General features: G+C 34.7%; 1 protein-coding gene across 1 annotated transcript; it reads left to right on the top strand.

Moving 5' to 3' along the window:
- Pex12 (peroxisomal biogenesis factor 12) lies at window positions 1-27,405 on the top strand. Its single transcript, XM_090373750.1, has 7 exons — window positions 1-395; window positions 2,293-2,401; window positions 8,250-8,461; window positions 13,633-13,853; window positions 18,435-18,609; window positions 22,153-22,232; window positions 27,217-27,405. The coding sequence occupies exons 1-7, from the start codon at window positions 276-278 to the stop codon at window positions 27,329-27,331; spliced, it is 1,032 nt and encodes a 343-aa protein (XP_090229876.1). The 5' UTR covers window positions 1-275; the 3' UTR covers window positions 27,332-27,405.

Here is a 27,405-nt window from a genome sequence, read left to right as displayed (position 1 = left end):
GAGTAGACAATATTACAAAACAACTGAGCGTGTTTTGCGATATTAGCATAATTTTGCGATAAACAATCACATTATCCTTCCAGTAGACCGGTACAGAAGTGTGGTGGATGGGTATGAGTGGCGATTTCATTTCTTTTGTATGAGGTTGTGATGTTGATAATTTGATGTGATGTTGCAACCTTTATGGATGTGCGATCAGAATTTTGAGACCTGAAATTATGAAATTAACGCTGGGCAAAACTTTGTATAGTTATTGCTAACCACTGCATAAAGATATGGCAGAGTATGGAGCTCATTTGACCACCTGTGCAGATGACCGACCTTCAATATTTGAAGTACTTGCTCAGGACAGTCTGTCCGTTGGTCTCCGTTCTGGCATGAAACACCTGTGTTTGGTAAATATAGTTGCTGATACTATGAACAAGAGAATGACTAAACTTTTTTCTCTTTTTTTTTTGGAATGAGAGGGGCGGAGACGAAAAGGCATCGAAATGTGTAGGATAGACACCCACATTTTTCTTGTGTTCTCTTTATTCATTTCTATTTATTATTATTACGGTTATCTTACCCATCGTCCCGTACGGTGCAGGACCATCAGTTATGCAATCGGCGTTCATGCAACCGATGAGTCCTTTGATATGCTTGCGGCATTTATAGGTTCAATTCGAACTTTGCATATAATAATAAATAGTATGATTTACAGTTGTTCTTTCAGTAATTAAAGTACCACCAGTAGAAGGAAACAAGTAGAATGAAAGCATGAAATGATCCTCCCCCTCCACTACTAATGGATAAGATCGATGTGATAAGTTCTGATTATAATGGAACAAAATATGCGTAATACATACATAACAAAAACAATTAAAATTTTATATAGTGTGGACTTCCAGAAATAATTTGGAAGCATGTCTTTGGCAGTTCTATTCATTTTTTAAATTCCACCTTGATCTATTTTTAGTTGTCTATGTTATTTATATGGAATCCAGCTGCAGGGTTCTCAAAACCCGGCGGTCATCGTCTGTGAGGTCCTGCACGAAAAACAAAAAATTGTGCATTTTTTGTTTGTTCAAGCTTAATTACCAAAACTGTTTTTTACCTTCCTAAATATAGATCCATTTTTACCTAAGTTGTTTTACATGGAGTAACTAGGTGAAAGTACCAGGCTGGTACTATGAAATCATTTTTGCAAATTTTGTGCATTGCAGGTATGTGTGAAATTAAAATATCATAGTCAGACCTGAGAGGACTCACTGATATTTTAATTTCACATCGAATGGTTGCTGTTCTAGTTCAAGATAACCCACTATTGCAATCTCTAATCTTAATATTACATCATGGGAACTGTAGAAAGAACATTTTCAGTCTTTTGATGAGTAATTAGCTCAATTGGAAGTGCATGGGACCTCACAGGTCCTGCTTTGATATTTTAATTGAGTGGCAAAATGAGTATTCCATGTTTTGTAGCTAGCATTTCTTTGTTTTATCTAGGTACGTAAGTCTTCATACTATCCTGGTTGTGCAGTGGTAACCTTTAGATGAATGGTGATGTACTTTTTCATCTGTTGCTGTATGATGTTTCCAACAGTTGACTTGGTGTATGACCCACTTTCTCTGCTATATGGATAGGCTTACAATATTACATCCTGTTGCTAACATTTTAAAAGTGATCTCAGTCTTTTGACCATCACACCTTGTATCTTACTACCTACTCCAGAGTTTGCTCTCATTTGTTTTTACATACTCCCCAAAACCCGTGCTACCACCTATTTGTGGTGTGGCATCTGGAAATAGCTTGTTTGCTTTAAACTCAGTGTGGCCCATCCAGCATATTAATCTCACTTTTTTTTTCTCAATCAAATGATATACATATCTAATATGTCTCATGTATTAAGATAACAAAAATTGTAATACTTTGATTTTTTTTTTTTGTTGTTTAGGCCTTCATTAATCCCTGAGCCCTAACAGAATTGGCAAAATTCAGTTAGGGTTCAGGTCCTGTGTTTTGATAAACATTTTAAGCTTCGCATTGAGGTGAGGATATAATTTTAAAAATATTTTGTTGAATTAATATTAATGCTGCATTTTTGAAAACTGACCATTTTCACTAAATCCTACATGGTATTTCATTGTGGGATTAATTTTTATGAAGCAGTTCACTTGATAGGCTCCCCTTCCCCAAATTCTTTTGCTTAATTTTAAATGCATGTATGCACAATCTATGTATTTAGAATTAGGGTACATTAATGAAAAATATGAATATTATATTTTGAATATATTTTTTTATCCCTTTAGGTTTTGGCAAACAACCAACCAGGAAAATTTCAGTGTCTCTACAGAAACTTTGATGAATTTTACACACTTTTGGACTTTATTGTTCAGTATTTTCATCTCAAAAATTATGGTAAGTGGGCAGTTGTCTTTATCATCAAATTTGTTCTGTGTGCTTAATTTGCATACGTGATTTTTCCACATTTTTGAAAGGAATTTGAGGATCACAATTACATGCAATGCTGCTCTTGAAATATTTATATGATGAAGCTATGTCATAGTTTTCTGTTGGGACTTAACTGGACAAACTTTTGGAGCAAATGGATAGGTAAAATGGGAAGGTTTTTTTTGGCTGATGCTGTATAAGCTTGTTTTCTTGCATCATATGCCACTATTAGTTCCATTTTGTAAGTCTGAATAGGTTGCTCCTGCCTAGACTGATAAAAATCCAACATATTCAACCTTAAGATGAAAAAATAATATATCTGCCATCATATATATGCTTTTAACCCTTTATCTACTGTGTACTTTGATCCTCTTAGCGATGCAAAAGTTAAGTAAGAATCAGGGGATGAGATCTACTGGTGCCACACTTATTGCAGAAATTATGTAATAAAATTGTTAGTAATAACATGAGCCGTAACAAAGCTATAGCTCTTGTTACCACTCATACCACCACTTTACTTAATGGAGGTGCCTCTGTAGCCAGGTGGGAAGGAGCAGCAGTGTGTAGCACACGCTTCTTGATTAGATCGGGGTTCGAGCTCATCACCACCAAATACGCAGGATGCAGAAAGGTCAGGGAATGACCACCGCATATCCCGGAGCAATATGGCCTTAGTTGCTAATGCTCCTAAAAACCAAATAACTAACTAACTAACTAATAACTTAATGGAGACATAAAGTGGCAAAAACCATGTTTGCCAGAAAAGAAAAAAAAAGGAAAAATACCAGAAGCACTTTCTGGTATCTTTCCTTTTCTTCTGCCAATGCAGTAAAAATCATGTATTTTGAGCTTATGACAGACATCTTAGCACAATCTGATATTCCTTGCATTTCAAGAATACAGCTTGAAACTGGCTTTCACTGGCCAGCCACAAGATAATCTATCAGGTCAAACCTATTGATAACTGTAGGACTCATAAAATCAGCTAGGGCAGGGGTGTCCAACTTAGAGCGTACTTCTTTACATTCTGTTGCCTATAGCCATGTAGGCAGCCTTCAAGTGTTATGTGTTCCCCGTAGTTTAAAACTACTGGGTCAGAAAACAGTTTCACACTGACTTTCAAAAATATCCTCTTTTAATAATACAGTAGGCCCTCGATCTAATTGATTAAATAGGGGAAGGGGTGTTCGCTATTGCCGAAAGTCCATTAAATCAAATGTATTTTAAAAACATATTAATAACGAACTTACAATGTACAGGATGTATTAAAACGTTATTATAATGTATAAGTATGAATAAAATATTATTATAATGTACATTGAGTAATTTATACACAGCACTAAAACATCTGTTAAAGATATAAAAATAAATTTATGACAGGAACCAAACTTTATTTTAATTAAACACGTCAAAAACTATACAGTGTAACTAATGGAGTGTTTCCACCACTTATTTTTTTTCCATAAAGCTCGCGCAAAGTTGTTTTCAATGTGAACATTAGTTTTTTTCATTTAAATCCATTTTAGAGAGAAAAAAAATACTTTAAAATTCTTAAACTCCATTGAATAAAAAACATACAAAAAAAACATTAAAAAAATATACATAATATTAACTTAATTGAAAGAATCACAATTTTCAGGGTCAGAAACAACTGTCATATGGAGGGAGAGGTGTTAATTCCTTGCTGGTAGAGGGTTCTGGCAAAACAGGTCCAGTTGATGAAGTGGTCTTGAAGAAATCATCAAGCTTCAGTTGCCTTACACCTTGGTGCTGCTTCCTTATTATTGTAGATCAGAATTCTCTAAAATGTTCCTAATAAGGAAGCACATGAGTCTGATGATGATTCAATATAATGGAAGATGTCATCCATATGTTGTCTTATAACGGACAATTTAGGATGAGTTGCCACTGATTCTTCATCTTTCTCATCATCATTGTCCTCTTGTTCTCCACAAAGAACATTTTCCGCAATCTCTACCTTACAAAAAATTTGATAGCCTGGATCACCTTCATCATTTTTGAGCCACTGTTGCACATCATTCTCAGTGGCATTTTTGTTTCCAGCCCTCAGAAGAGTATCCCGAAAATTAGGCACCTCAACTCCCTCAAAGTCCTTATGAGGTTCTACGTCATACAAAACTTTCTTCCAACCATTGGCAAAGATAGTAATCTTCATATCTTTCCACGCAGCTTCTAAGTTGAAGATAGCAGATCTGATGTTGCCTGCATGTAAATTTTGCAGCATCCTGGTGCCTTTTGTATCTTCTTCTGCATCTTCTGTTTCTTCCAAAACAACCATCACCTCTTCCAAAAAACTTCTTCTTATACAACCTCTCACATGCAACGATTACACACTGATCTGTCGGTTGTATCAGTGATGTTGTGTTAGGAGGCAGAAAAACACATTTAATTCTCCCATCCCTGCTAACTAACCTCTCAGCATTAGGGTGAGCAGGTGCATTTTCTAGCAGTAAAACAGCCTTTATTTCATGAGAAGGAATTTTCAGCACATCTGTCTGATAGCATCGCACATCAGGAATAAAATGGTTAAAGAACCAGTCACAGAAAATATCCATTGTAAACCAGGCATTTTTTGAGTGGGAATATATCACTGGTAACTGGTTCACTAAATCCTTTAAAGCACGAGATTTTTTTACCTTATCAACTACCATAGGCTTAAGCCGATGCAAGTCATCAGCATTTGCACAAAATAAAACTGAAATTCGCTCATTATTTAGCTTACAACCAGGGGTGCTTGTTTCATGCTTGTAAGCCTGGGTATTTTCAGGAACAGCACGATAAAAAAGCCAGTCTCGTCAGTATTATAAAGCTGTGATAAAATGAGGCCCTCATTTTTAATGAGGTCATTTAGATATTTTCTGAAAGCCTCAACTTGTTCTTCATCTGCACCTAAAGATTCGTCACAGGTTCTGTTATTAACAATGCCATGCCACTTTCGAAAATGCCACAGCCATCCATCACTTCCCTGAAATTTTAGGCCCATATGCTTAGCAAGCCTTTTAGTAGCTGACTTGAACTCAACACCACTTGAGTGCTGCTTCACTTATACACTGCTTCCTCTAGGTTTTTATCTTCGGCCACTTGCATATGTTTTCTACTACCAACTGTAGAAGTAGTCTTGAAACAACCATCTACACTATATTTTAATGCAAACTCCTTAAGTTTTTTTATTTTTGTGAATGTCTGAAACCTTTTTGCTTTTTGACTCTATAAATCTCGCATGCACGTGCAATGGTTTTACCACCTTCAAGCTTCTCAATCTGTTCTAATTTTTGTGCAACACTCAAGTTAACACATTTACGCTTTACTTCTTTATCCCATGAGGCCATAATGATAGACAGATATTACATATTTATTGTAAAATATGTAAAAATCACAATTACGTAAAATGTAAAAAAAACCAAAACATAAACAGTGGAATAAGACGAACTGCACAAAGACTGACAGTGTCAATGCACACTGCTGATCACTCCCCCTCCCTCACCTAGATGATATAATACCCCGAGCCCAATACTGGATGCATGATAAAATAATACTGACTCATTGACCCAACCTCTTAGCGTGCTCTATTCACTTAAAAAAAAAATGGTTTTAATTTTTCCTTTAGGAGAAATTTTTTGTCCGTTAAATCTGAAGTCCGTTAAATTGAGGGCCTACTGTCACCACAGGTTCTGTTATTAACAATGCCATTTCACTTTCGAAAATGCGACAGCCATCCCTCACTCCCCTGAAATTTTAGGCCCAAAACATAAAAAAGCAATATTTTCCATATTGCTTTTTTATGTTTTGTGTATTTAGCAAATTTTATTTCCTCAGCATTTAGCAATATTATTATAACCATATAATAGTAATGTTATTAGTATTATGTAATAATTAGTGGATTTAATTATTAATTTAATTATTTTTTATTTAATTATTAAATGTAAAAAGAACTGTAAATACAAATTCTGATAACAGAAATTAAATTCTGTTTCAAAAAATGCTTAATTAATGATAAGGAACCAGTCTTGCAGCCCACAACTCACTTGTTGCAACCCATTGCCTGCTTTATATCTTCCACCGGATACACTTTTCCCACTTTTCCTGTTTTTATACCTTGGGCTTTAACCTGGCACACATTTTTACTGCAAATGGGTTGTAGGGAGTAGTAATAGTCAGTACATTATATTTAGTTTGGTGAGATTCTCAGAAGATGCGATAGATAGATTAAGACTGTGATTTTTAAGAATGATTGCTGCCAAAAGTTAGACAAAAATGTAATTGTTTTTTTATTATTTTGGCATTTTGAATAGGTTACTCTTTGTTTCCCCCATATATTATGTATAGCATAAATGTAAAAAAAAAATTAATACAAATATTTATTGTATTCACTTGACTCTATTACATAAATTACTAGAGGAGTTTTGTTAAGCTTTTATTTATCTTTTATTTTGTAGAAAATGAATAGATTTATTATTGTTATTTTTTTAATAAATCCTTATAGTGTCAAAATTGATTTGTTAAATATTCATTCTTAAATGTTTAACAAATCAATTTTTAAGAAAAACCTTAAAATTTGTGCTATTTTTTTCAAAAAAGTGCATAATCTATTTTGACTTTACCCTGTATTATTTTCCAGTCATTCACAGAAATATCTAAATGATGTGATCAACAATTAAATATTCAATAACAAAATACTTCTGTTAAATTTCCCCAACACTGACCTGTGGCCATACAACAGGAGGTACATTGGATGTGACACACTCAGGTCCCAATATATGTACGTTGCAACCCCAAAAGGTTTCTTAAAAATTTATAGTTCTAAAAAAATAAATCCCTCCATAAAATAACCCTGCACCCAAGTCCTCAGATACCATTGCACAGTCCTGCACTGACTGAGTTTTGCCAAAATCTTTTTTAAAACCAAAGCATAAGGCAACAGTAAATGCAAATGAACACAGCACTATGCATTCAGCTCTTCATGGGAAATAATTGTGGAAGTGTACTTTAGAAGTTGCTGTTCAAATTGAAATAACTTAGGTGTGACCACAGGCGGACTGGCCATAAGACTTACCGGGGAAACCCTGGTGGGCAGGAAGCTGGTATGATTTTCAATATTAAACTCTGACCTCCGATACATTCTATTTGTGGACTAATATAGGCTGGAGGCTGATGTGATTTTCAATATTACACTCTAACCTCAATACATTCTATTTTTTGACTAATATATGAAAACTAAATGCACAAAAATAATAAGAAGAAAAATATGTATCTTCAAAGGAAATCCGCATTAATATACAAGTCAAGTCATTTGGAAATGTTTTGTTTGCCTGTATAGTACTTGCATCGCAAATGCACAGTATGGCCATAAACACTAGTATGAGGCCACTACAAGTTTTCCCCGGTAAGAATTTTTGACCCACTCCGCCTCTGAGTGTGACCATGGGAAACAATTGTGAAAGTGTACTTTAGAAGTTGCTGCCTAAATTGCAGTAACTTATATGTGTAGTGTATTCTTTCACCTGTGGCTTGCCCTTGATAGGTTTAGGCAATTTACCTCAGTATAAAACAGCCAAACCCCATTTTAAAACAAACATAATCATTGGTAGATGAAACTGATATTGCTTTAAACTTCAAAAACATCTACTTTGATGTAATTGACATGAATATGCAAAACCAGCAGTTTCAGTTAAACAAATTCAGTAGCCATCTAATTTTCCTGAAATGTAAAGTTTGCAACACTATGTTGGAATGTAATTCATATATTATGTCTTCCTTCATGATTTTAATTAGACTTATGTGTTTTATGTTTCAGGAGCTTCATTTTCAGAGCATTTTTATGGATTAAAACGTATTCCAGTAGAAAACAATCATGGTGGAATAAAAATTGGTAATTTTTTACCAACAAGACTTTTCTGCAAGTCTCTTATTATTCTAATTGGAGTTCCATATCTTAAGTTGCGAATGGAAAGTCTCCTTGCAACTCTTAAAGAGAAAGAAGCTGATGGATCCCTTGATTTAATGGAGGTGATAAATATCCGTTCATAATCAGTTAAAAATGAGATTTTTTATTTATTATATAAAGATTAATATTTTGTTGAATGAATTATTAAGATATTAAGAAATAACTTGTTTGTTAATACATTATATTAAAAAAATTACAGTACAGCTTTTTGCAGAGCGATCATAATTCACAAAAATATAATCCCAGTAGAGTTATATGCCTATATTTTTCCAACAGCTATTCCTGCTGCTTGTTTCAAGTTTCAGCTGAAAGCAACAGTGCAGCACTATAACTTATTCAAAAGTCACTTTAGATCAATACTACACAGTGTTTGAAATGCTATACCAATTCACTTTTGTGTTCCTTTGAATATAGTAGGGAAACTATACAAAAATAACTTTTTACAATAATTACCATGTCATCTAGTAATATTGTAACTTGTGCAAAGTTTATAATTTTAATGAATTTAAAGCTTTGTCATTTATTTTTTTAAATTATTAATATTAATATTTTTTAAATTATTAATAATAGCTTTATTAATAATTATAAATAATTATTAATAAAGCTATCCTACTTTAAAAAAACGGTTTTGTGAATTTCTCCACATTAGTACTGAATAAACCTACTACCACTGCCAACATTATCTGACAAGAAAGAAAAGTAAAAGTAAACGTATCTGAAAAGTATCTGACTAGGAAGAAAAGTAAAAGTAAAAAATGCTTGCAAAACCACAATTCACATCTACAGTAGACTGTCAAAATAATGGCACATTGAGATCAGATGTTTACATACATCGCAGATGTCTTGCAGTGCCAAAAAAAAAAGAAAACGGCAAATGATTACTGTATTTGTTTACGTTCGCCATTTTCAAAGTGAATTCTGTACTGATATCACGGATTATACTGCTGTTTTACATTTATTTTAAATTAAAAATCCCTCACTATGGCTCCTAAAGTTAATAAACCTCATACAGAGAAATAAAGAAGAACAACATTAAAGCTTAGTGACAAACTTGATATAATCCAAACTTTACATTAGGGTCACTCTAATTAATAATTGTTAATTCATATACCCATGTGTATTGTGTCTGTAAATTGCGTGTGTTCTCTGCTTGATTTGCCTGTTTTGCTTTATGAAAAACCCCAGTTTCTGGGGAAAAAAATCTTGCTATCTACGCTTGAGACCCACTAACAGCCACGGAGTGAAAAAAGCCTATAAAAGTTCCTTGCATCATTGACAGGATTCGAACCCGGGCCTTTTCCACCTGGTGTGGGGAGGACGGTGATGATACCACTGTGCTACCAGCGCAGACCAAACTTGATATAATAAAGAAAATAGAAGGGGCATAAGCAGAAGTGTATTAATGGCTCAACATAACATTGGATCGTCAACATGTTTATGTTTTTTATGTGCAGTTAATAAAATTGCATTCTTAATTTCTCTATTTCTTATTTGGTCTCTTTATTTCTGCATTAAATACATTAAAAATAAAACTTTCTAGATAACAGAAAAATCGAAATAATGGCACCTTGAATCCCTGAAGGTGCCATTATTCTGAAAGTCTACTGACATTCTCTCAGGTATGACAAGCTAAGGTTTGCTACCCGGGAGTGAGAAATGCTGTTGAAACTGATATTCAGGTGACATGAGTTAGGTGGACCAAATCCTCTTCTCATCTTCATGATGGAAGGACTCGTGGTAATTCTGAGTATAATGCCTGTGTGAAAGTCTCGAAATTCTCCACCTAGTATGCTGGATGTGACTACCCAGGTGCAAACCAACATAAGCCAGGATCGAGATGTGGTGTGGCATCCATACCACTCAGTGGAATGTTGCCCCTTTGTGGTACCAGGCAATACTAGGTGGTAGATGACTCTCATCAACCAGCACATTAACACCACTTTGTTAATTGGAGGCTTAAAGTGATGAAACCCACGTTTACTCCCCCTTCTCTTCCATCATGCAGCATGATTGATATCTTTTGAGGTTATGATGGTCATAATAGCTAGATCTTTCTATAGCTTCAAAGCAGTGTTTGCAGGCCAGTTTCTAGATTGTTCACCAGATCGAACCTATTGGTAACTCTCTAGAAGTCATCCTGATCATCTAATGTTGCTACCTTGATACCTCTACTCTGTCAGATAGTGACCGGAGGGAGTCCAAGTATTGTGTATGCAGAGGGATTTTCAAGACCACATTATGTCATGGAGCTTGGTATATTCTTCCTATGTACACCATGTCCAAAATTTCATTACTTCATACTTGTCCCCTCCCCTTTCTTTACTACTGAATACATCATAAGTAGTCAAAATAAAAGAAAAACTTACCTGTGAAAAACCTAAACCTCCCAAACACTTCCTCATTCATTTCACAAATATACACGGTCTCAGTGATGTCTATTTCTACTTATTTTTTCTGACAGAATCTCAGTTATTGGTTGGTTCAACCACTGCTCATCTCAGCTGTCCTAATTATTTACTGTACAGTTCCTTTTGCTTCAAAGGTGGCACTTATGCATATGTCCACTCTGATATTCCCTGTCAGAGACTTAGTAATTTGGAATCTTCTCTTTTTGATCTTTTCTGGCTTAAAATCTCTCCACCCTTTTCTGTCAAATTCATCTCTTTGCCTCTATTGATCTCCCAAATCTGCTAATCACTTGGAACTCTTTTACTTCCTTTCTTTGAAACCCTTTCTCCAATCCAACTTTCCTAGCAGTGAGTAATTGGCGATTTTAATGTTCACAACTCCAGCTGGCTTCAGTTTTCTAGTAACACAGACACAGCCTGTCAAGATGGTGATGCATTTGCAATTACTAATTACTTTGCACAGATTGTTCATTTACCTACCAGACAGTCCTAACTATACATCCACACTCTTGATCTTTTTCTCATGAGCAACTCTTCCAAGTACATGATTGCCACTCAGTGCTTCTTGTGGTCTTCCCTCACAAGGATGTCAGAAGAATTTTGAACAGCCTTGATGCCAAGAAAGCTCCAGGTTTGATGGCATTTCTCCAAACACATCACAAAACCTGTGCTCCTGAGTTCCTGTTCTGTGTTGCCTCTTTTCACTTTCTTATTCCACTGGTGTTTTACCTTCTGCTTGGAAATTTGTTTGTATCCAGCCAATTCCTAAAAAGGATGACAAATCTCTCCTATCCAGTTATTGCCCCATTGCACTTACCTCTTTCCAAATTAACAGAGAAGTCCATTAACTGCCAACTACTAAACTATCTGGAAACTTTAAAATGATCAATGATTGCCAATACAGATTCCGTCAGTGTTGATCCACTGGTGATATATTGGCTTATGTTACCCATCTGTGGACAAATTCAATGGAAAAGTTAGGTGAAACTTAAGCAGCTGCTCTTGACATTTCAAAGGCTTTTGATCATGTTTGGCATAAAGGTCTAAGTAAATTTCCATCTTAAGGATTGCTGACTATTTTTTGTAATTTGGTATTCAGTTTTCTCTCTGAACGCTCACTACGGGTAATGGTAAATGGCTCTCTGACTTTTCCACTAATGCTGGTGTTCCCCAAGATTCAGTTCTTTCTCCCACTCTTTTTTCTCTTTTATATTAATGACCTTCCCATTGACTAGAAATCCTATCCATAATTATGCTGATGATAGCACATTGCATTCCCCCTCCAGTTTGTGAAACCTTATCCTGCACAAAATAGCTTTAACTTTTCATATGTGTGCTACCAGTTTCTTAGATAGTGGTCTCCAGGTAATTATCCAGTGGATAACTTAGTTAATTTCATCTTTATAAAACTCTATCCTGTCTTATATATCCTAAAAAGGATCCTTCTGCTCCTACGCTTATCTTCAATGACACACTGAGATTTCTAGACAAGATCACGTCTCTGTCCCTGACTTCTAATCTCTCTTGGCATAACTACATATAAAAATTGCTTCTTCTGCATTTAAAAATCTGGGATTTCTCTTTCGCTCTCAGTATTACTTTTTTTTCTAACCAGCTACTCACTCTGTACAAATCTCAAATCCAGTCTACCATGGAATATTTTTCCCACATCTAGGACAGTGTCCCCATAACCCCTCTCAGGCTTCTCGACTCCATTCAGTGGACAGTTAGGTTAATGAATGACCCATCTTTTACACTCCCTGTCTCTTAGATGTTCTGTTTCTGCTGCATTCCTTTCTGTAGATACTTTCATGGGCACTGTTCTTCTGAATTGGCTTCTATAATTCCTGCCTCTCTCTCTCTCTTCCAAATCCATTTGAACATGTACCACAACCAGACACCATTCACTTACTGTCCAACTTCAAACTCACAGAACCAACTTTTCTTCTTCCTCATTTATCCCTCATTTAAACATCTGCTTTCTGGAACACCCTCCCTTCACATATATTAAGCACTATTATTAAACACTAATAGTATTGTTGGCAAATGAAGAAAATGCAGAAAGCCCCTGAAAGTTAGAACTCATCTTTACATATTTTCATGCTTTCTCACAGTTACATATGACTTCTTTCAAAGCGAAACCTTTGAAAGATAATTCTAAAACCCCATTTGCCAGCTGAAATTGTAATGGGAGTGGAACAATACTTCAGTGATGTTAGCATATCAGAAGAATGACAATAGAAGGAAATAGGAGATGGAAGAAGGCAAAAAAATCATTTGGGATGACTGACTGAAAACAAAAATGCTGTACTCAACATATCATTAACTTACTAATTATGTATTAAAATAGCTTTGAATTCAGTGTTTATAAGCTTAATATTAGTATAAAAATTTAAATAATTTAAATCTAATTACTAACAGTTGAATTGAGTTAACATTATAATGAAATTAAAGAAGCGATAATGTAACACATTAAGAAATAATGTCTTATTAATATCAAAACAGAAGTAAAGTGATTGCAATATGTGTGAACTTTACACCATATTAATCATTAGTATTGCTGTTATGATGCTTTTGTAAACTTATTATAGAGACAGAAACTTCCATGTAAATTATTGTATAATTTTCCCTTCTGAATTGATTTAAAAAATTCTTCACTTGCATTCTTAAAGTAGTAATTAACATTAATTTTTTTAACTGTTTATTTTTAGATGTTATTAAAGTGTTATTGTTACATAAATTGTGTGGATATAATTAATATATATATCTCTAATTGGTTCAGAATTATAAACAATCCCTTTTATAATATATGTTTATTTTCACAGACCAGCTTGAAGAATGTTTGTAAACTGTACCTTAAGATATATCCAGTTATTCATTTTTCATGGGAAATGCTTGTACTCTCTTACCAAATAGCATATTCTGTTGGCAAAACTCGTTATTATTCACCTTTGTTACATCTGTGCAGGACAGAACTGGATACATTAAACTTAGAAGATATGAAGCTGTTTAGGAAAAAAGCAAGTAACAGCTTTAACTATGAGAGGTGAGTGAAATATAAATTAATTCCATTTATACACAAATATAAGGGTGTGTGTGTGTGTGTGTGTGTGTGTGTGCTTATGCCAAAATGTTCTGAGAATAACCAAACTCTTCTTATCCTCTGAAGGCACCTCCGTAGCCAGGTGGGCAGGAGCAGCAGTGCGTAGCACACGCTTCTTGATTAGACCGGGGTTCAAGCCCGTGACTGCCAAATACGGAGGATGTGGAAAGGTTAGGGAATGACCGCCGCATATCCTCGGAGCAATATGGCCTTAGTTGCTAATGCTCCTAAAAACCAAATAACAAACAAACAACAAACAAACATATCCTCTGAAAGTGCCACCAAAAATCCATATTTGGTTTTTGTCTTACTAGAGAAAGTATAATCATTGCTCTAATAATGAATAGTATACATTATTGTTTTATATTTCTCTCTCTCTCTCTCTCTCAAGAGAGAGAGAGAGAGAGAGAGAGAGAGAGAGAGATGGAACAACTTGAGAGAGATCTCAAGTTGTTCCATTTATGCTAATATAACATATAACATCTACATTAATATTTTAGTTTAGAACATTTCTAGATTTATTTTATTCCCAGTTTTTTTACCTATGTATATAGTTGTATAACATATGAGACCCCTTAAAGTAAGTTGCCTATATAGCTCAGCTTGTCAAATCTAACAGTTGTTAACAACCTATTACCTCAGATCAATGGTCAACCTACTAGTTGAAGTCAGTTTGTTTAAGCAATTAAGGTTGGATACTTGAAATGAAAGCATTTCACCTGTGTAAAGGTTAGTCTGTTTACAACTAATAGTCTAACACATTTCATGGATGTTTTCTATTTCACTTCATCAGTGACTGCAAAATTAAAAATAAGATAGTTTACCTATTAATTATCTTCATTATAGTTTACCTAAATTATTAATTTTATTCTAAACAAATTTGTCAGTTACATTAATTTTAATCTTTAATTTAATTTTTAATCTTTATGAAATCAAAATTGAAATAAACAGGATTAAAAAACATTGCCCCTTTTAAGACTTAAATTTAACAATACAGGAAAGGTAACTCCTTACCACGATATACCAAAAACTATTATAGGATACTGTATGCTTTCGTTGACATTAGGTAACTAAACTAGACCATCCTACTTGAATCATGAAAAAATGAAGAAGTATGTGCAGTTATCCAATTTTTGTAAGCCAAAGGGCCCATAGAAATTCATCAATAGCTGCATTGTATATGTTCTAACAGTTGTGTCCAAGAAACAAGTGGAAGAATACTTTTCCCTACACTATCATCTGCATATGATAATGGTCAGAGCATTATGGATAGGCTGCTTGCCTATCCACCATGCAGCCATGATCATGTCCCTTCTGACTTTCATCTATTCTTTCTTTTTAAGCCTTTAAAAATACAACTGGCAGGGAACTAATTAAGTATGATAAGAATGAAGTTAAATGGTACATTTGAACTTGCTTGAATGGGAATGTCCCTGAATTTTATGATAGAATTTTGACTATTGATTCATAATATGATAGGATAAGTATCTGAATGTGATGCTTGATTATGTCGAAAAAAAATAGTTAAGTACGGTTAAGTTTAACTACAGAAAAACAAACCACACTTTTATGTGTGGTTTGTTTTTCTGTGTTTAAATGTATTTTTATGGATATGAAATACAATAAGCGATACTAATCTACCATGTGTAAAGATTAAGCTCTTTTATTGAAAATGTTACAAAAGTTAGTTGATGCATCAGTGAAATACACCTTAACTTAAAAGTTTAGTAACATTTTGAGAAGTCAAATTACTGTTTTTCATTGACATGCCATGTTAAAATGGCTCCTGGATTGATGTGGAATGAAATTTCATAATTGAAACAAATTTCAGTGGAAACTACTGGAACTAGAGTTCCACTAAGTTTCATTCAACATCAATCCAGCACCCTCCTTCTAACAGGCTGGACAAAGAGAAACAGTGACTTTTCAAGATGTCACTAAACTGTTTAAATGTTGCTGTTGAGGTGTGTTCAATTAACTTTGGTAACGTTTTCAATAAAACAGCTTAATCTTTACACATGTATACTTATTGCATTTTAAACTTGCTCTTTTGATAATTAAATGCCTTTTCACAAAAATATTGGTTAGCTTATTTTTTGGTATCATAAGTAGGTGTACTTTGCAAGGACTTAACTTGGCTTTTTGTTGCTTGTTTGCTTCTGTTATGAAATTTGCATTCTAAATTTGGTAAAAGTAAATTATGTATCATAAACAGAAAAGCAACAGACACCAAGACAATGTTGTAGCATACACATGGAGGTGTGACTAGAAAGTTCCATGAATGGCCACAGTAAGTCATTGTCATGACCCAATACAAAGCTTCCAGTGCATTTTTATATCATGTGTCTGTATCAGTTGTTGCAATAGTCATAAGTTATACATTTGCAGTAGTTTTCATTTCAAAAACTTAACATCTGAAAAAATTTATGGGATAGCATTGTAAACCGAAATTTCTGGTTAAATTGAGGAAAACCCTCACTGAAAATTTCAAATTGTTGCAGGAAGTTTATGAGGAGTTTGCTGCAGCATTTAGTTTCATGTGGTACAAATGACTTTTTTTTTTTTGTTTTTTTTTTAAGGAAAAGGAAACTTCCATGATAATTCTTGATGCAGTCTTCTGATAACAGCAAAAACTAAAGAAAATATTGAAAAGCATGAGAACTTGTCTATACCAATCAAAAAATTACTTCAGAATGACAGCAAAACAGTTAGAGATGACAGAAGAGAGTTTTCTTCAAATTTTAACCATCTTTAAACAAAGTTGGCACCATCTCACATTGCATTATTGGAAAGGTAATTTCTTACAGAAAAATGGGTCTTTTAGAAATATTTTCCTTATGTTCCCACTGTGACTTCTTTTCTTAAGTATCGAAAGTTTATGAAAAGAGACATTTTGGGCTTTGGAAGAATCCAACAGAACTAAAATGAATATTAGTAAATGAGTTTCAGAAATGCTTCAAATAATGGTTAAAAATACATTCATATAGAGCTGTCAAAGGAGACAAAATATTGAAAGAGAAAAAGCAAATAATTGGTGAGCTGAATTTTGACTTATTGTAACTTTCTGGCCTCACCCTGTATACTTCACTGTAAGCAATGCATGTTACTATGACATCTTCAGTTTTTAATTGGATAAAAATGTATTCAGTGAAGCAGCACTCCAAGTTATTCATTATGCACCAAAATTGATGGTTGAAAAATTTAAGGAATCCAAAAATCTTCCATGATAGCATAGTCAGTTTGCCACTTGTCACTCATTAGATTGGTTTTGGTTTAAATCTTTTTGGAAACTGGAGGAATTCTTAAAGATCTTTTTAATCAAGGCTGTAGTTAGCCAACCTTAGGCAGTGGAGGAGTAGGGTTTTATCCTCTTAAGTTATTCTGGTTTTATAGCATGCAGATTGGTCCTTGAACACACATATACAGACACAATATATAATAAACCGTATAAACTGGTAGCCATGAGACCTTGCAGACTATAACCAGAGTAGTGATACACCAAAAAATCCCTGAACAAGTAGCCAACTAGAAGGGTACTTTTATATATTCAGACAGATGGACAAACAATACTTAATAGGTGCTGTTTTTCTATGTTGCTATGAGCTGCATCTAGAAAGAGGTCATCTGCTATATTTGAATGATAATATTAAAGCACACGTCTCATAAAGAGAAGAAGGTGGTTTTCTTTCTATTTAAAAATTAAAAACAAAGAAAGGTGCAGTTAAAGATTTGTGTAATAAACCAGCAACAAATAACTAGAAGTTAGCATCTCCATTTTGAAATGGTTAGTGTCTATAAATGCATAACTTCTGCAGGCTTTTATAGTTTATGAAATTACATTACCAGCAGCAAAGGCTTTAAAGGCAGTAGTATTGGAATAAGCGCTTTCACACCTTTTGCCAGTTTAATGGTATGTTAACTAAACTAAACCGAAAGGCAGCCATTAAGTGTTGTTTTTTTTTATAAGTAAAGCCTGAATTTTAAAGCCATAGATAGGAAATCAAAGTTTTTTTCTGTACTGTAAAAAATTTTTTGATAATGTTGTCATACTACAGATCAAAATAAATGTGCCATTATGAATAAATATAATGTACTTTTTTACAGTACTCTTCCTTTCCTCCATATATTTTTAAGAGTAATATCATGGTAGTATGTTTTATTTAAACTTTTTTAAATATTTAAATGTTTCAAGATACATTTCTAGCAATACAAATTATGCATAATGAAATTAAGTTTAATAATGAAATTATTTTATGACAATTTCTGTTTTATTATACTAATTTTTATTTTAATAAAAATTATAAAATCAAATTGATTTTGTTCTTGTTCACAATCAAACAAATAATTTGTATGTATCTTGAAAGAAATTTGAAGCTGAGTGTCAGCTATGAAAGCTAACACAGCTTCAAATTTATTATATATAATATAAATAAATTATATCTGTATTAACAGATATAATTTACTAGCCTCGTTTATTATTATTATAGTAGATATGAATGATCACTTTTTAAAATTTCATTGCAGGTGGTACCAGTTTCCTTTACAAATTATTTTGTTAATTATGAGAGGAGTTTCAACAAGTATATCCACTGGTCTCTCTGTTGGGGCTTTCTTTTTACAGTTCTTGGAGTGGTGGTATAGTAGTGATGACACACCACCTTCATTGGTATCGCTTCCAATACCTCCACCTCCTTCAAAGGTTATTATGCCATTTATTTTTTAATGTTAATGTTTACAGTTCATTTAAATAATAGTATATGCTTGTTTAATTCTAAATTCTGTGCTGAATTATTTATGCAATGTAGAATTTCTGATGGGCAAATTTATTTTTGTGATAAATTAGCTTTCCACTAAATAGCCATATGGTAATAAATACCATAATTAACATTTGGTAATAAGCAAGTTTAAGTTGCATACATACATATTATATGTTAAGGACATTGAAAAGATATATGTATAAAATATATCTAATGTACAAAGCAGGTCAATAAGTAATGCACTATAAGCTGTAACATCTTTATTATCTGAGTTATTATAACCATATAAATCATACATAAAATACAATCTTTCAACTTTGTGAAAATATAACTCAAACGACCACACTCACTGCATTTTCTCTGACATTCTTTTCAGGCAGTAAATGCACTTTGGCAAAAATCAGGTGGTTTACACCAATGTTTAAGTCAGAAATGATTTCTCTATCACTCCAACACCTTATCACACAAGTATGCCTTCAGTCTACCACACAAAACAAAAATCTGATGGGGCAAGTCAGGGCTTATAGAGTGGGTGAGGCATTATGCTCCATCCCGGCAGGGTGATCTTTGACAGTGTCATCTGTGCTGTGTGCAGCCTTGCATTATCCTGATAAAACTTGATATCCTGCTGATTTGATTCAGGTCTTGAATTTTCAGAGCTCGATTCTTTCCAGGGACAAGCAGTATTCTTTGTTGATGGTTGTTCCATTTTCCAAGAAATTGATAAAAATGATGCCATTTTGATCCCAAAAGAAGGTGGCCATAAGTTTTGTTAACAATTTGAAAAGTTTTGGCTCTTTGTTTACAGATGATGTTGGGTGTGCCCTTCATGTAGTGTCGTTTGGTTTGTGGGTCATAATTGAAGAGTCATGTTTCATCACATGTGACAACCCCTTTAAAGCACTCAGGCCTGCCAGCACCAAACCTCTCCAGAAGATTTTCACTTTCCTTCTTCCCTTACCTTGCAGCCATCATCTCCCGTGTGTGGCACCTACCGAGAACAGATTTTTCTGTACCCCAATCTCTCAATGATGGTCAAAACACTTCCCTTTGATATTTTTGCAGTGTCCATCACTTGTCTGGCAGTTATGCACCTGTCATTTTGAATGAGCTGGTCATTGAGTCCTCTGTTTTTACTGTTTGTGACAGACGTTGGTCTTCCAGTTCTGGTTTGTCCTTGATGTTGAAATCACCATCACGAAACCATTGGAGCCACCGCTGAGCATTACTTTGAACAATTCTCTTGTCCCCACACACTACCAGCAGTGTTTGATGGATAGATGTGGTCAACTGATCACCAGATTTGAACAGTAACTCAATCGTACACCATTGCTGGAAACAGCTGTCACCTTGTCCATCCATATCTTCAAATCTAAAAACACCAGGAAAATGATATTAGGTGTGTTAATGGGTAATTGGTAGTGCAACAAGCGTACATCATAAATTTCTTGTTCTTCCTTAAACATGCATGTGTGTGAGTAATTATTATTATGAGTAGTGATAGTGGCATATGATGCAAGAAAGCAAGCTTATAACCATTCCAATAATCAGCCACCTGCTGCTAAAGGCAAACCTCTGCACATCTCTCCTGCAACCATCCTTCTTCAATTTGAATTTATGCCACCTCAGGTGTGTGGCCTGAGCAAAAAGGAAGAATGCCATCAGCATTGAGCTTGCTCAATCCATTCAAAACTTTAAACACTTCATTTAGATCACCTTAAAGGTGCCTAATCACCAGATGTTGCAATTTACAGAACTGAAGCCTTTCTTGGTAAGTGCACCCTTTCATTCCCTTCACTAATCTTATTGCCCTTTTCTGCACCCATTCTGGAAGATCTACATCTTTCCTAATATGAGGACTCCAGACCGGTATGCAAGATGCAGCCTAACCATTGCCTTATAAGAGGGTTGATCATTTAATTTGCGGACTGGTGCAAGATTTTATGTTTACCACGTGAACTTTCCATAACTGCCACTAGAGGTGCTCTCCCTGATCGCTACTGAGCAGACTCTGTGCGCGCATGCCAGTACTTGTCGAGCTAGTGTTGCGTGAAGAGTTTTTTTTAGCTGTGTGCTATTGGCAATCATTTCAAAGCAAGTATCACATCAGACATATGGATTGAAGTGATATGAGATTCGTTATTGTGTCAAATGGGGACAAACATAGTTATTGTGTCAGACGGGGCTTAAATGCATCGGAAACAGTTAAAAAGATGAATGAAGTTTATGGTATTGTGTCTTGGTAGGAAGGTCATATTTAAATGGCACAAGCAGTTCAGTGAAGGCTGTGAGTCAGTTGCAGATGACTCAAGACCTGGTCAGTTTTCCTCAACAACTCCTGAGCAAATCGCAAAAGCCCAGGAAATCTTGGATGAAGATAGGCGAATTACACTTTGTGAATTAGCTGTTAGAATGTTTATTCCATATGGTAGTGCTCACCATATTGTGAAAGATCACCTGAAAATATTGTGAATCTGTGCCCACTGGATTCCACATTATTTGACTCCAGAACAAAAACAGCAAAGAGTAGACCTGTGCAAAGAAATGCTTGATCGTTTTGAAACACGGTCAAAACTTCATAAATCGTGTGATGAAACTTGGATTTTTCACTATGATCCAGCAACAAAACAACAGTCAAGTGAGTGGAAGCATTCCGATTCACCAAGATCTAAGAAATTTCAAGCTTCTCATTCGGCTGACAAACAAATGGTTCCTGTATTTTTTGACAAAAAAAGGCATTCTTGTTACACATTTTGTGCCTGAGAACCTCATGCTCTGAGGTTCTGAGTCCAACTTCGCCATGCCATTCATGAGAAACATCAAGAACTTTCCGGTGTGAAGTGGTTTCTCCAGCAAGGCCAGGCCCCATACGGCTAATATTGTGCAGGCAGTGATTACTGCCTTGGGTGCCAAGGTTCTGTCACATCCCTCTTTATTCACCTTAGCCCCGTGTGATTTCTTCCTGTTTCCATGTCTGAAGAAAACTCTGAAAAGCAACCATGTCTGACAACGATACCCACAGAGCCACAACAGAAGCACTTTGCAGTCTTTCGAAAAATGGCTTGCAAGAATCATTTAATACATGGGTACAAGGGTTGCGAAAGTGTGTAAAGTTCAAGGGAGAGTATTTCAAGGAGAAATCCACAGAAGATTCAGCTGATGATAATTAAGATAAGATCTTGCACCAGTCTGTGAATTGAATGATCACCCCTCGTACAACAGGTAAATCATTTCCTTATCCCCCACCAGCAAAGTTCCTGTCTTTTCCCTTTCTCAGGAAAACCAATTTACCAGATACAGTTTTAAACTAGTGAAGGGTAGTTGCAGATTGCTGTTAAAGAATAAAAAGCTACAGAAATAAACTTTTCACTAAAGCTAAGGTAAATTTAAATGAAGGCCGAACAAGTACTTAATTTTGGAGGAAGCTTTTTCTTAAACTAAACGAATAGTGAACTGTTTAACTAAGAAAAACTTTTTTATTACAGTGGCCAATTGATATACCTTCTAATGTTTGTCCCATATGTAACAGAAAAAGAACAAATGATACAGTTCTGTCAACAAGTGGGTAAGTGTTTTTGGCTTTTTTAAAGTAATTTGATAAGATATAACCATTTGTAGAATTAAAATGTAAATTACATTTTATGCTCAATAGATTCATTTCTATATTACATGAACAAAAATATAAACTTCAAATAATTAATCATAAAAGGTAAAGTGCAGCCATTATCAACCCACTGCAGGATGGAAGCCTCCTCAACAATTCATGTGAGGGAAAATGGACCATAATCTGCCACGCTGATCCAATGCTGGTTGGCAGATCGACCGTATTCAGCAGTCAAGGGTTTGAACCCCGGTCAACTCAGAGCGTGTGCTACTGCACTCCCGCTCCTGACCACTCGGCTACGGACTAAGTGATCCTTCTATCTATGAGTTCTAAGGAAAATATTTTAAATTACCACCTGGGCGTAAATATTGTTACCTGTAAGTGCTAATGGTACGTTGCATGGTATTGTAACCTATACTAGATAATGTCCAGTGCATCATTCATTGAGATAACTGTTGCTATAGGTCACTGCTACTGTTAACGAAGCAAAGAATTTTAATGGACTTTTTTCACAATTTAGCCGAATTAGTCCTCAGGCAAGAGTTGCACAGGTTTTTCATCAAACAGACCAACTGAGGAATATATGCAATTATGAAAAATATATTGATGCTTCGTAGCCTTAAATGCTATGGCATTGAACACACAACTAGCACCTGAGTTCACTGCTGTACTGAGATGTTATTTAAGATGGTGTGACCCATTTTTGCATTTTTCATCCCATAATACCTATTAGGAGTGGCCACCCTTTTCTGGCTACATATTTTGCGCTGACTGTTGATTTTCTTGGCTATCAATTACTCCTGTATTTCCAGGAATAATGTCCAAAAGAGGTATTCTTTATAAATTGTTCTTGAATGTTAGCATCAAATATTATAAAAAATATATATATGTATATAAGCGTGTGTGTGTGTGTGTGTGTGTGTGTGGGTGTGGTCAATATATAAAGTGATTCTGAATCTGATATAGTCATCTAACAGTACTTTATGAACTAGCAATGGCAGCCATAGCTGAGCAGTTATCATCAGACTACAGTATTACATGTATTTCAGTTGACTGTAGTTGCTAAATCCAGTCTCTCTCTCTCTCTCTCTCTCTCTCTCTCTCTCTCTCTGTGTGTGCGCGTGCGTGCGTAAAAGCCTCAGGCTTCCTTGTACCATATGGCTAATAATAAACAGAAAATTTATTAATATAATATTGATGCCCTTTAAATTACACCCTGTCAAATAATAAAAATGCCTTTGTCAGATCTGGCTTTGTAATTCTCTTTATCATCATAATTGTAAAAATGCCATGAAAATATGCTTCAAGATGTTAGTAGTTGTGGATTTTTGTAATGTTAGTACAGTAGGCCCTCGATTTAATGGACTTCGCATTTAACGGACAAAAAATTTCTCTCCTAAAGTCAAAATTTATATCTATTTATATTTATATCTGATAGCATCACACATCAGACAGCACATCTATGTCTGATGTGCGACGCTATCAGACAGATGTACTGAAAATTCCTTCTCATTTAAATAAAGGCTGTTTTATTTCCGGATAATGCACCTGCTCACCCTAATGCTGAGAGGTTAGTTAGCAGGGATGGAAGAATTAAATGTGTTTTTCCGACTCCTAACACTACTTTACTGATACAGCCGATGGATCAGGTGTAATCTTTGCATGTAAGAGGTTCTATAAGAAGTTTTTAGAATAGGTGATGGTTGTTTTGGAAGATGCAGAAGAAGCTATAAGAGGCACCAGGACACTGCAAAATTTACATGCATATAACGTCAGATCTGCTATCTTCAACTTAGCAGCTGCGTGGAAAGATATGAAGATTACTACCTTGGCCAATGCTTGGAAGAAATTGTTGTATGACATAGAACCTCAAATGGACTTTGAGGAAGTTGAGGCGTCTACACTCCTCTGAGGGCCGGCAACAAAAATGCAACCGAGAATGATGTGCAACTGTGGCTTGAAAATGATGAAGGTGATCCAGGCTATCAAATTTTTTGTAAGGTAGAGATTGCAGAAAATCTTCATGGAGAAGAAGAGGACGATGATGATGACAAAGACAAAGAATTAGTTGCACCTCATCCTAAATTGTCTGTTATAAGACAACATATGGATGACATCATACATGATATTGAATCATCATCAGATCCTGATGTGCTTCCTTATTATGAACATTTTAGAGAATTTTGGTGATCTACAGTAATAAGGAAGCAGCACCAAGGTGTAAGGCAACTGAAGCTTGATGATTTCTTCAAGACCACTTCATCAACTGGACCTGTTTCACTAGAACCCTCTACCAGCAAGGAATTAACACTTCTCCCTCCATATGACAGTTGTTTCTGACCCTGGAAATTGTGATTCTTTCAATTAAGTTAATATTAATATTTAATATTGTGTATCTTTTTTTAACGTTTTTTTGTATTTTTTTTCTCTCTAAAATGGATTTAAATGGAAAAACTAATGTTCACATTAGTTTTTTTCTGAGGAAGATGAAGTTTGTAACATCTCTCTTGAAGCCGTCAAAATCAGTTGATATGTAACAGACAATCCAAACAGAAATCCCCAGACAGAAAAATCTTTGGTAAGCTAACATTTGAAAGCTTCACTGTACTGGTAAACAAATCCAATGACTGTATGCTAATATAAAACCACTATGTTTTGTCATTGAAATGTAATTTTTAGTGCTGTGTGAACTTTAAAAACCTGGGTTTTTTTTCTGGTTTTTTTTCAAAAAATTTACTGTTTCCTTCCTTTTTTTGTGAAAAGACTACTTTCCTCTTGCTTGCATTTGCTTATCTCTAGCTTTTTGAAAGTCAAAAGTTAGCTATATTGTAGGTTTTCATTTCACGATCTTCTGTAGGCTTTCGTTTCATATAAGGTGCATAGAATACTCTATGCACCTGCTGCTTTATTTATAATTTGCTATGCAATTTAATTAATGAATCAAAATGTAAACTTTTAAAAGCAAGAGCAAAAATATTTGAATTAAGAAGTAGATAAAGGTTCTTGATGCCAATTTTACTGTAACACAGCACTATATGAGATGTGAAAGGTTATTGTCAAAAAAAGGAGGGACTCAACTTGTATAGTGAACATTTAATTTATTTTGGTTTGTGAAAAGTTATCTTTTGCCCAGCAAAATACATTAAGCATAAATTTTGAAGGTAAAAAGTAGAAGATAACTTATACACTGAATTGACACACTTGCACATTTGCTACAAATGAATTTTGCTGAATGTATTTTGCTGGGCAAAAGATAACTTTTCACAAACCAAAATAAATTAAAAGGGGGGGGTACAAGAAGCTGTTTAGATATATGATATCTACACATGAGCTGTAAGAAATCCAAAGCATACATATTAGATGAATAAATAAATTATTGTTGAATATTTTAATTCTAATTCTTAATGTGTCCTTTTGAGACTGATTACAAATGTTTTCTTGTATATACTGTTATATATAAAATATAAGTATATAATGTGGATTAGATGTTCTCTGATTTACTACAAGATCTGTCACAAAATTGATGACCCTGTATTTATAAAAAAAATTATTGTAAAATTGTCTATAACTGAAGGTCCTTCAAAGCAGCTTCCTTGGGAAGCTGTGCATGCTTCCAGTGTTCCTTCCATCTCTAGAAGCCGTGCTGAAAGTCTTCTTCTGCGAAGTCCTTCAGTGCGTTGGTTATGCTGCTCTGGATGTTGCCGATCATCTCAAAATGAAGTCTAATTGCCTTTTTGATTATTATTGATTATTAAGTCTAATTGCCTAAAAGGCAATTAGACTTAATAATCAATAATAATCAAAAAGATCAAGAATATTTTTCCAAAGATTCTTGAACTTTGGAAAAATAAAGTTGCATGGCAACAGATTTGGGGAATATGGTAACTGGAAGCACTGGAATGTTTTTGGAGGTCAAAAACTCCATAACAGACATTGTGCAGTGGCGTGCATTGTCACAATGCAAAATCCAGTTTTTGGCCTTTTTGGGTTGAACACAACTGTTTTCCATAGCCATTGGGGCCTTCTCAGTAGAAAATTTGGTTGAAAGTTTTAGCTTAAGGCATAAACTCTTTATGCACCACTGTATGCTAATTAAAAAAAAAATAAATAAATTAACATCAATTTTATTCAGATTTGTTCATTCATGCTTTTTTGGGGGGTAGTTGACAAATTTGCAATGTGCCATTCTTCAGTCTGTCGTTTTGTTTCTGATTTTTGCTCAAAAATTCCATGTTCTTCACCTGTTATTCACTTGCTGATGGAACTCTGGCTCAATTTCAACTCGATTGAGAAGGTTGAGGCAGATGTTCTTCAGTGAGGTTTTTTAGCACCATTTTTGCACAAATTTTGTGCATACCCAAATGCTCAGCTAAATTGTCATGGATGGATCAGTGACTCTTGTTCAGCTCACCTGCCATTATTCTTACAGTCAAACATAATCAGAGCCCTTACCCTTTCCACATTCTCCTCTGTTGTTGCTGAGACAGGTCTCCTCACACAATTCATCTTCAACAGTTCAATGTCCTTCCAAAAAGTCCTTGTGCTATAAGAAAACTTGGACTCAGGATAAAACTTGATCTGCATAAGCTCTTTTTAACTTTTGTATGTTTCTGTTATGCTTTTGTTTAGCTTGATGCAAAATTAGATGGTGTAATGTTGCTCAACATTCTCTCCGTTCTTCTTGATGCAGTCAAAAAATGTTGCTGTTTATTTCACAATTACTCTACATATGCTGAATGCAATGAGATGCAACTACTGTTGCGTATTAGAGGGTTCAACCAACATGCTGATATGCGGCATGTGTACGTAGTGCTGCCATGTTGCATTTTATAAACTCAGTCTCGTTAATTTTGTGACATACCTCATATGTTACTCATTCACAGATAGTCATGTGTCTCTTATTTAGTTGCATTGTGTAATAAATCTGCTTTTTATTTTTATTTAGGTTTGTATTTTGCTACCCTTGTATTTTTACATATGTACAAAGTCATAAGAAGTGCCCAGTAACCAGCTATCCATCTTCCATTGATAATTTGGTTAGGATACACACTCCAGACTGATTTTGGAATCTCAGTAGCCATCGAATTACCTGTGACTGTTATATATTGTTTAAATAACAAAAATAAAAACTATT

Source organism: Mastigoproctus giganteus, chromosome 5 (assembly GCF_048544385.1).
Source record: "Mastigoproctus giganteus isolate SK-2022 chromosome 5, ASM4854438v1, whole genome shotgun sequence".
In the NCBI taxonomy this organism is placed as follows: domain Eukaryota; kingdom Metazoa; phylum Arthropoda; class Arachnida; order Uropygi; family Thelyphonidae; genus Mastigoproctus; species Mastigoproctus giganteus.
Note: the sequence above shows the minus strand (reverse complement) of the source record. Positions and strands in the feature narration are given on the sequence as shown.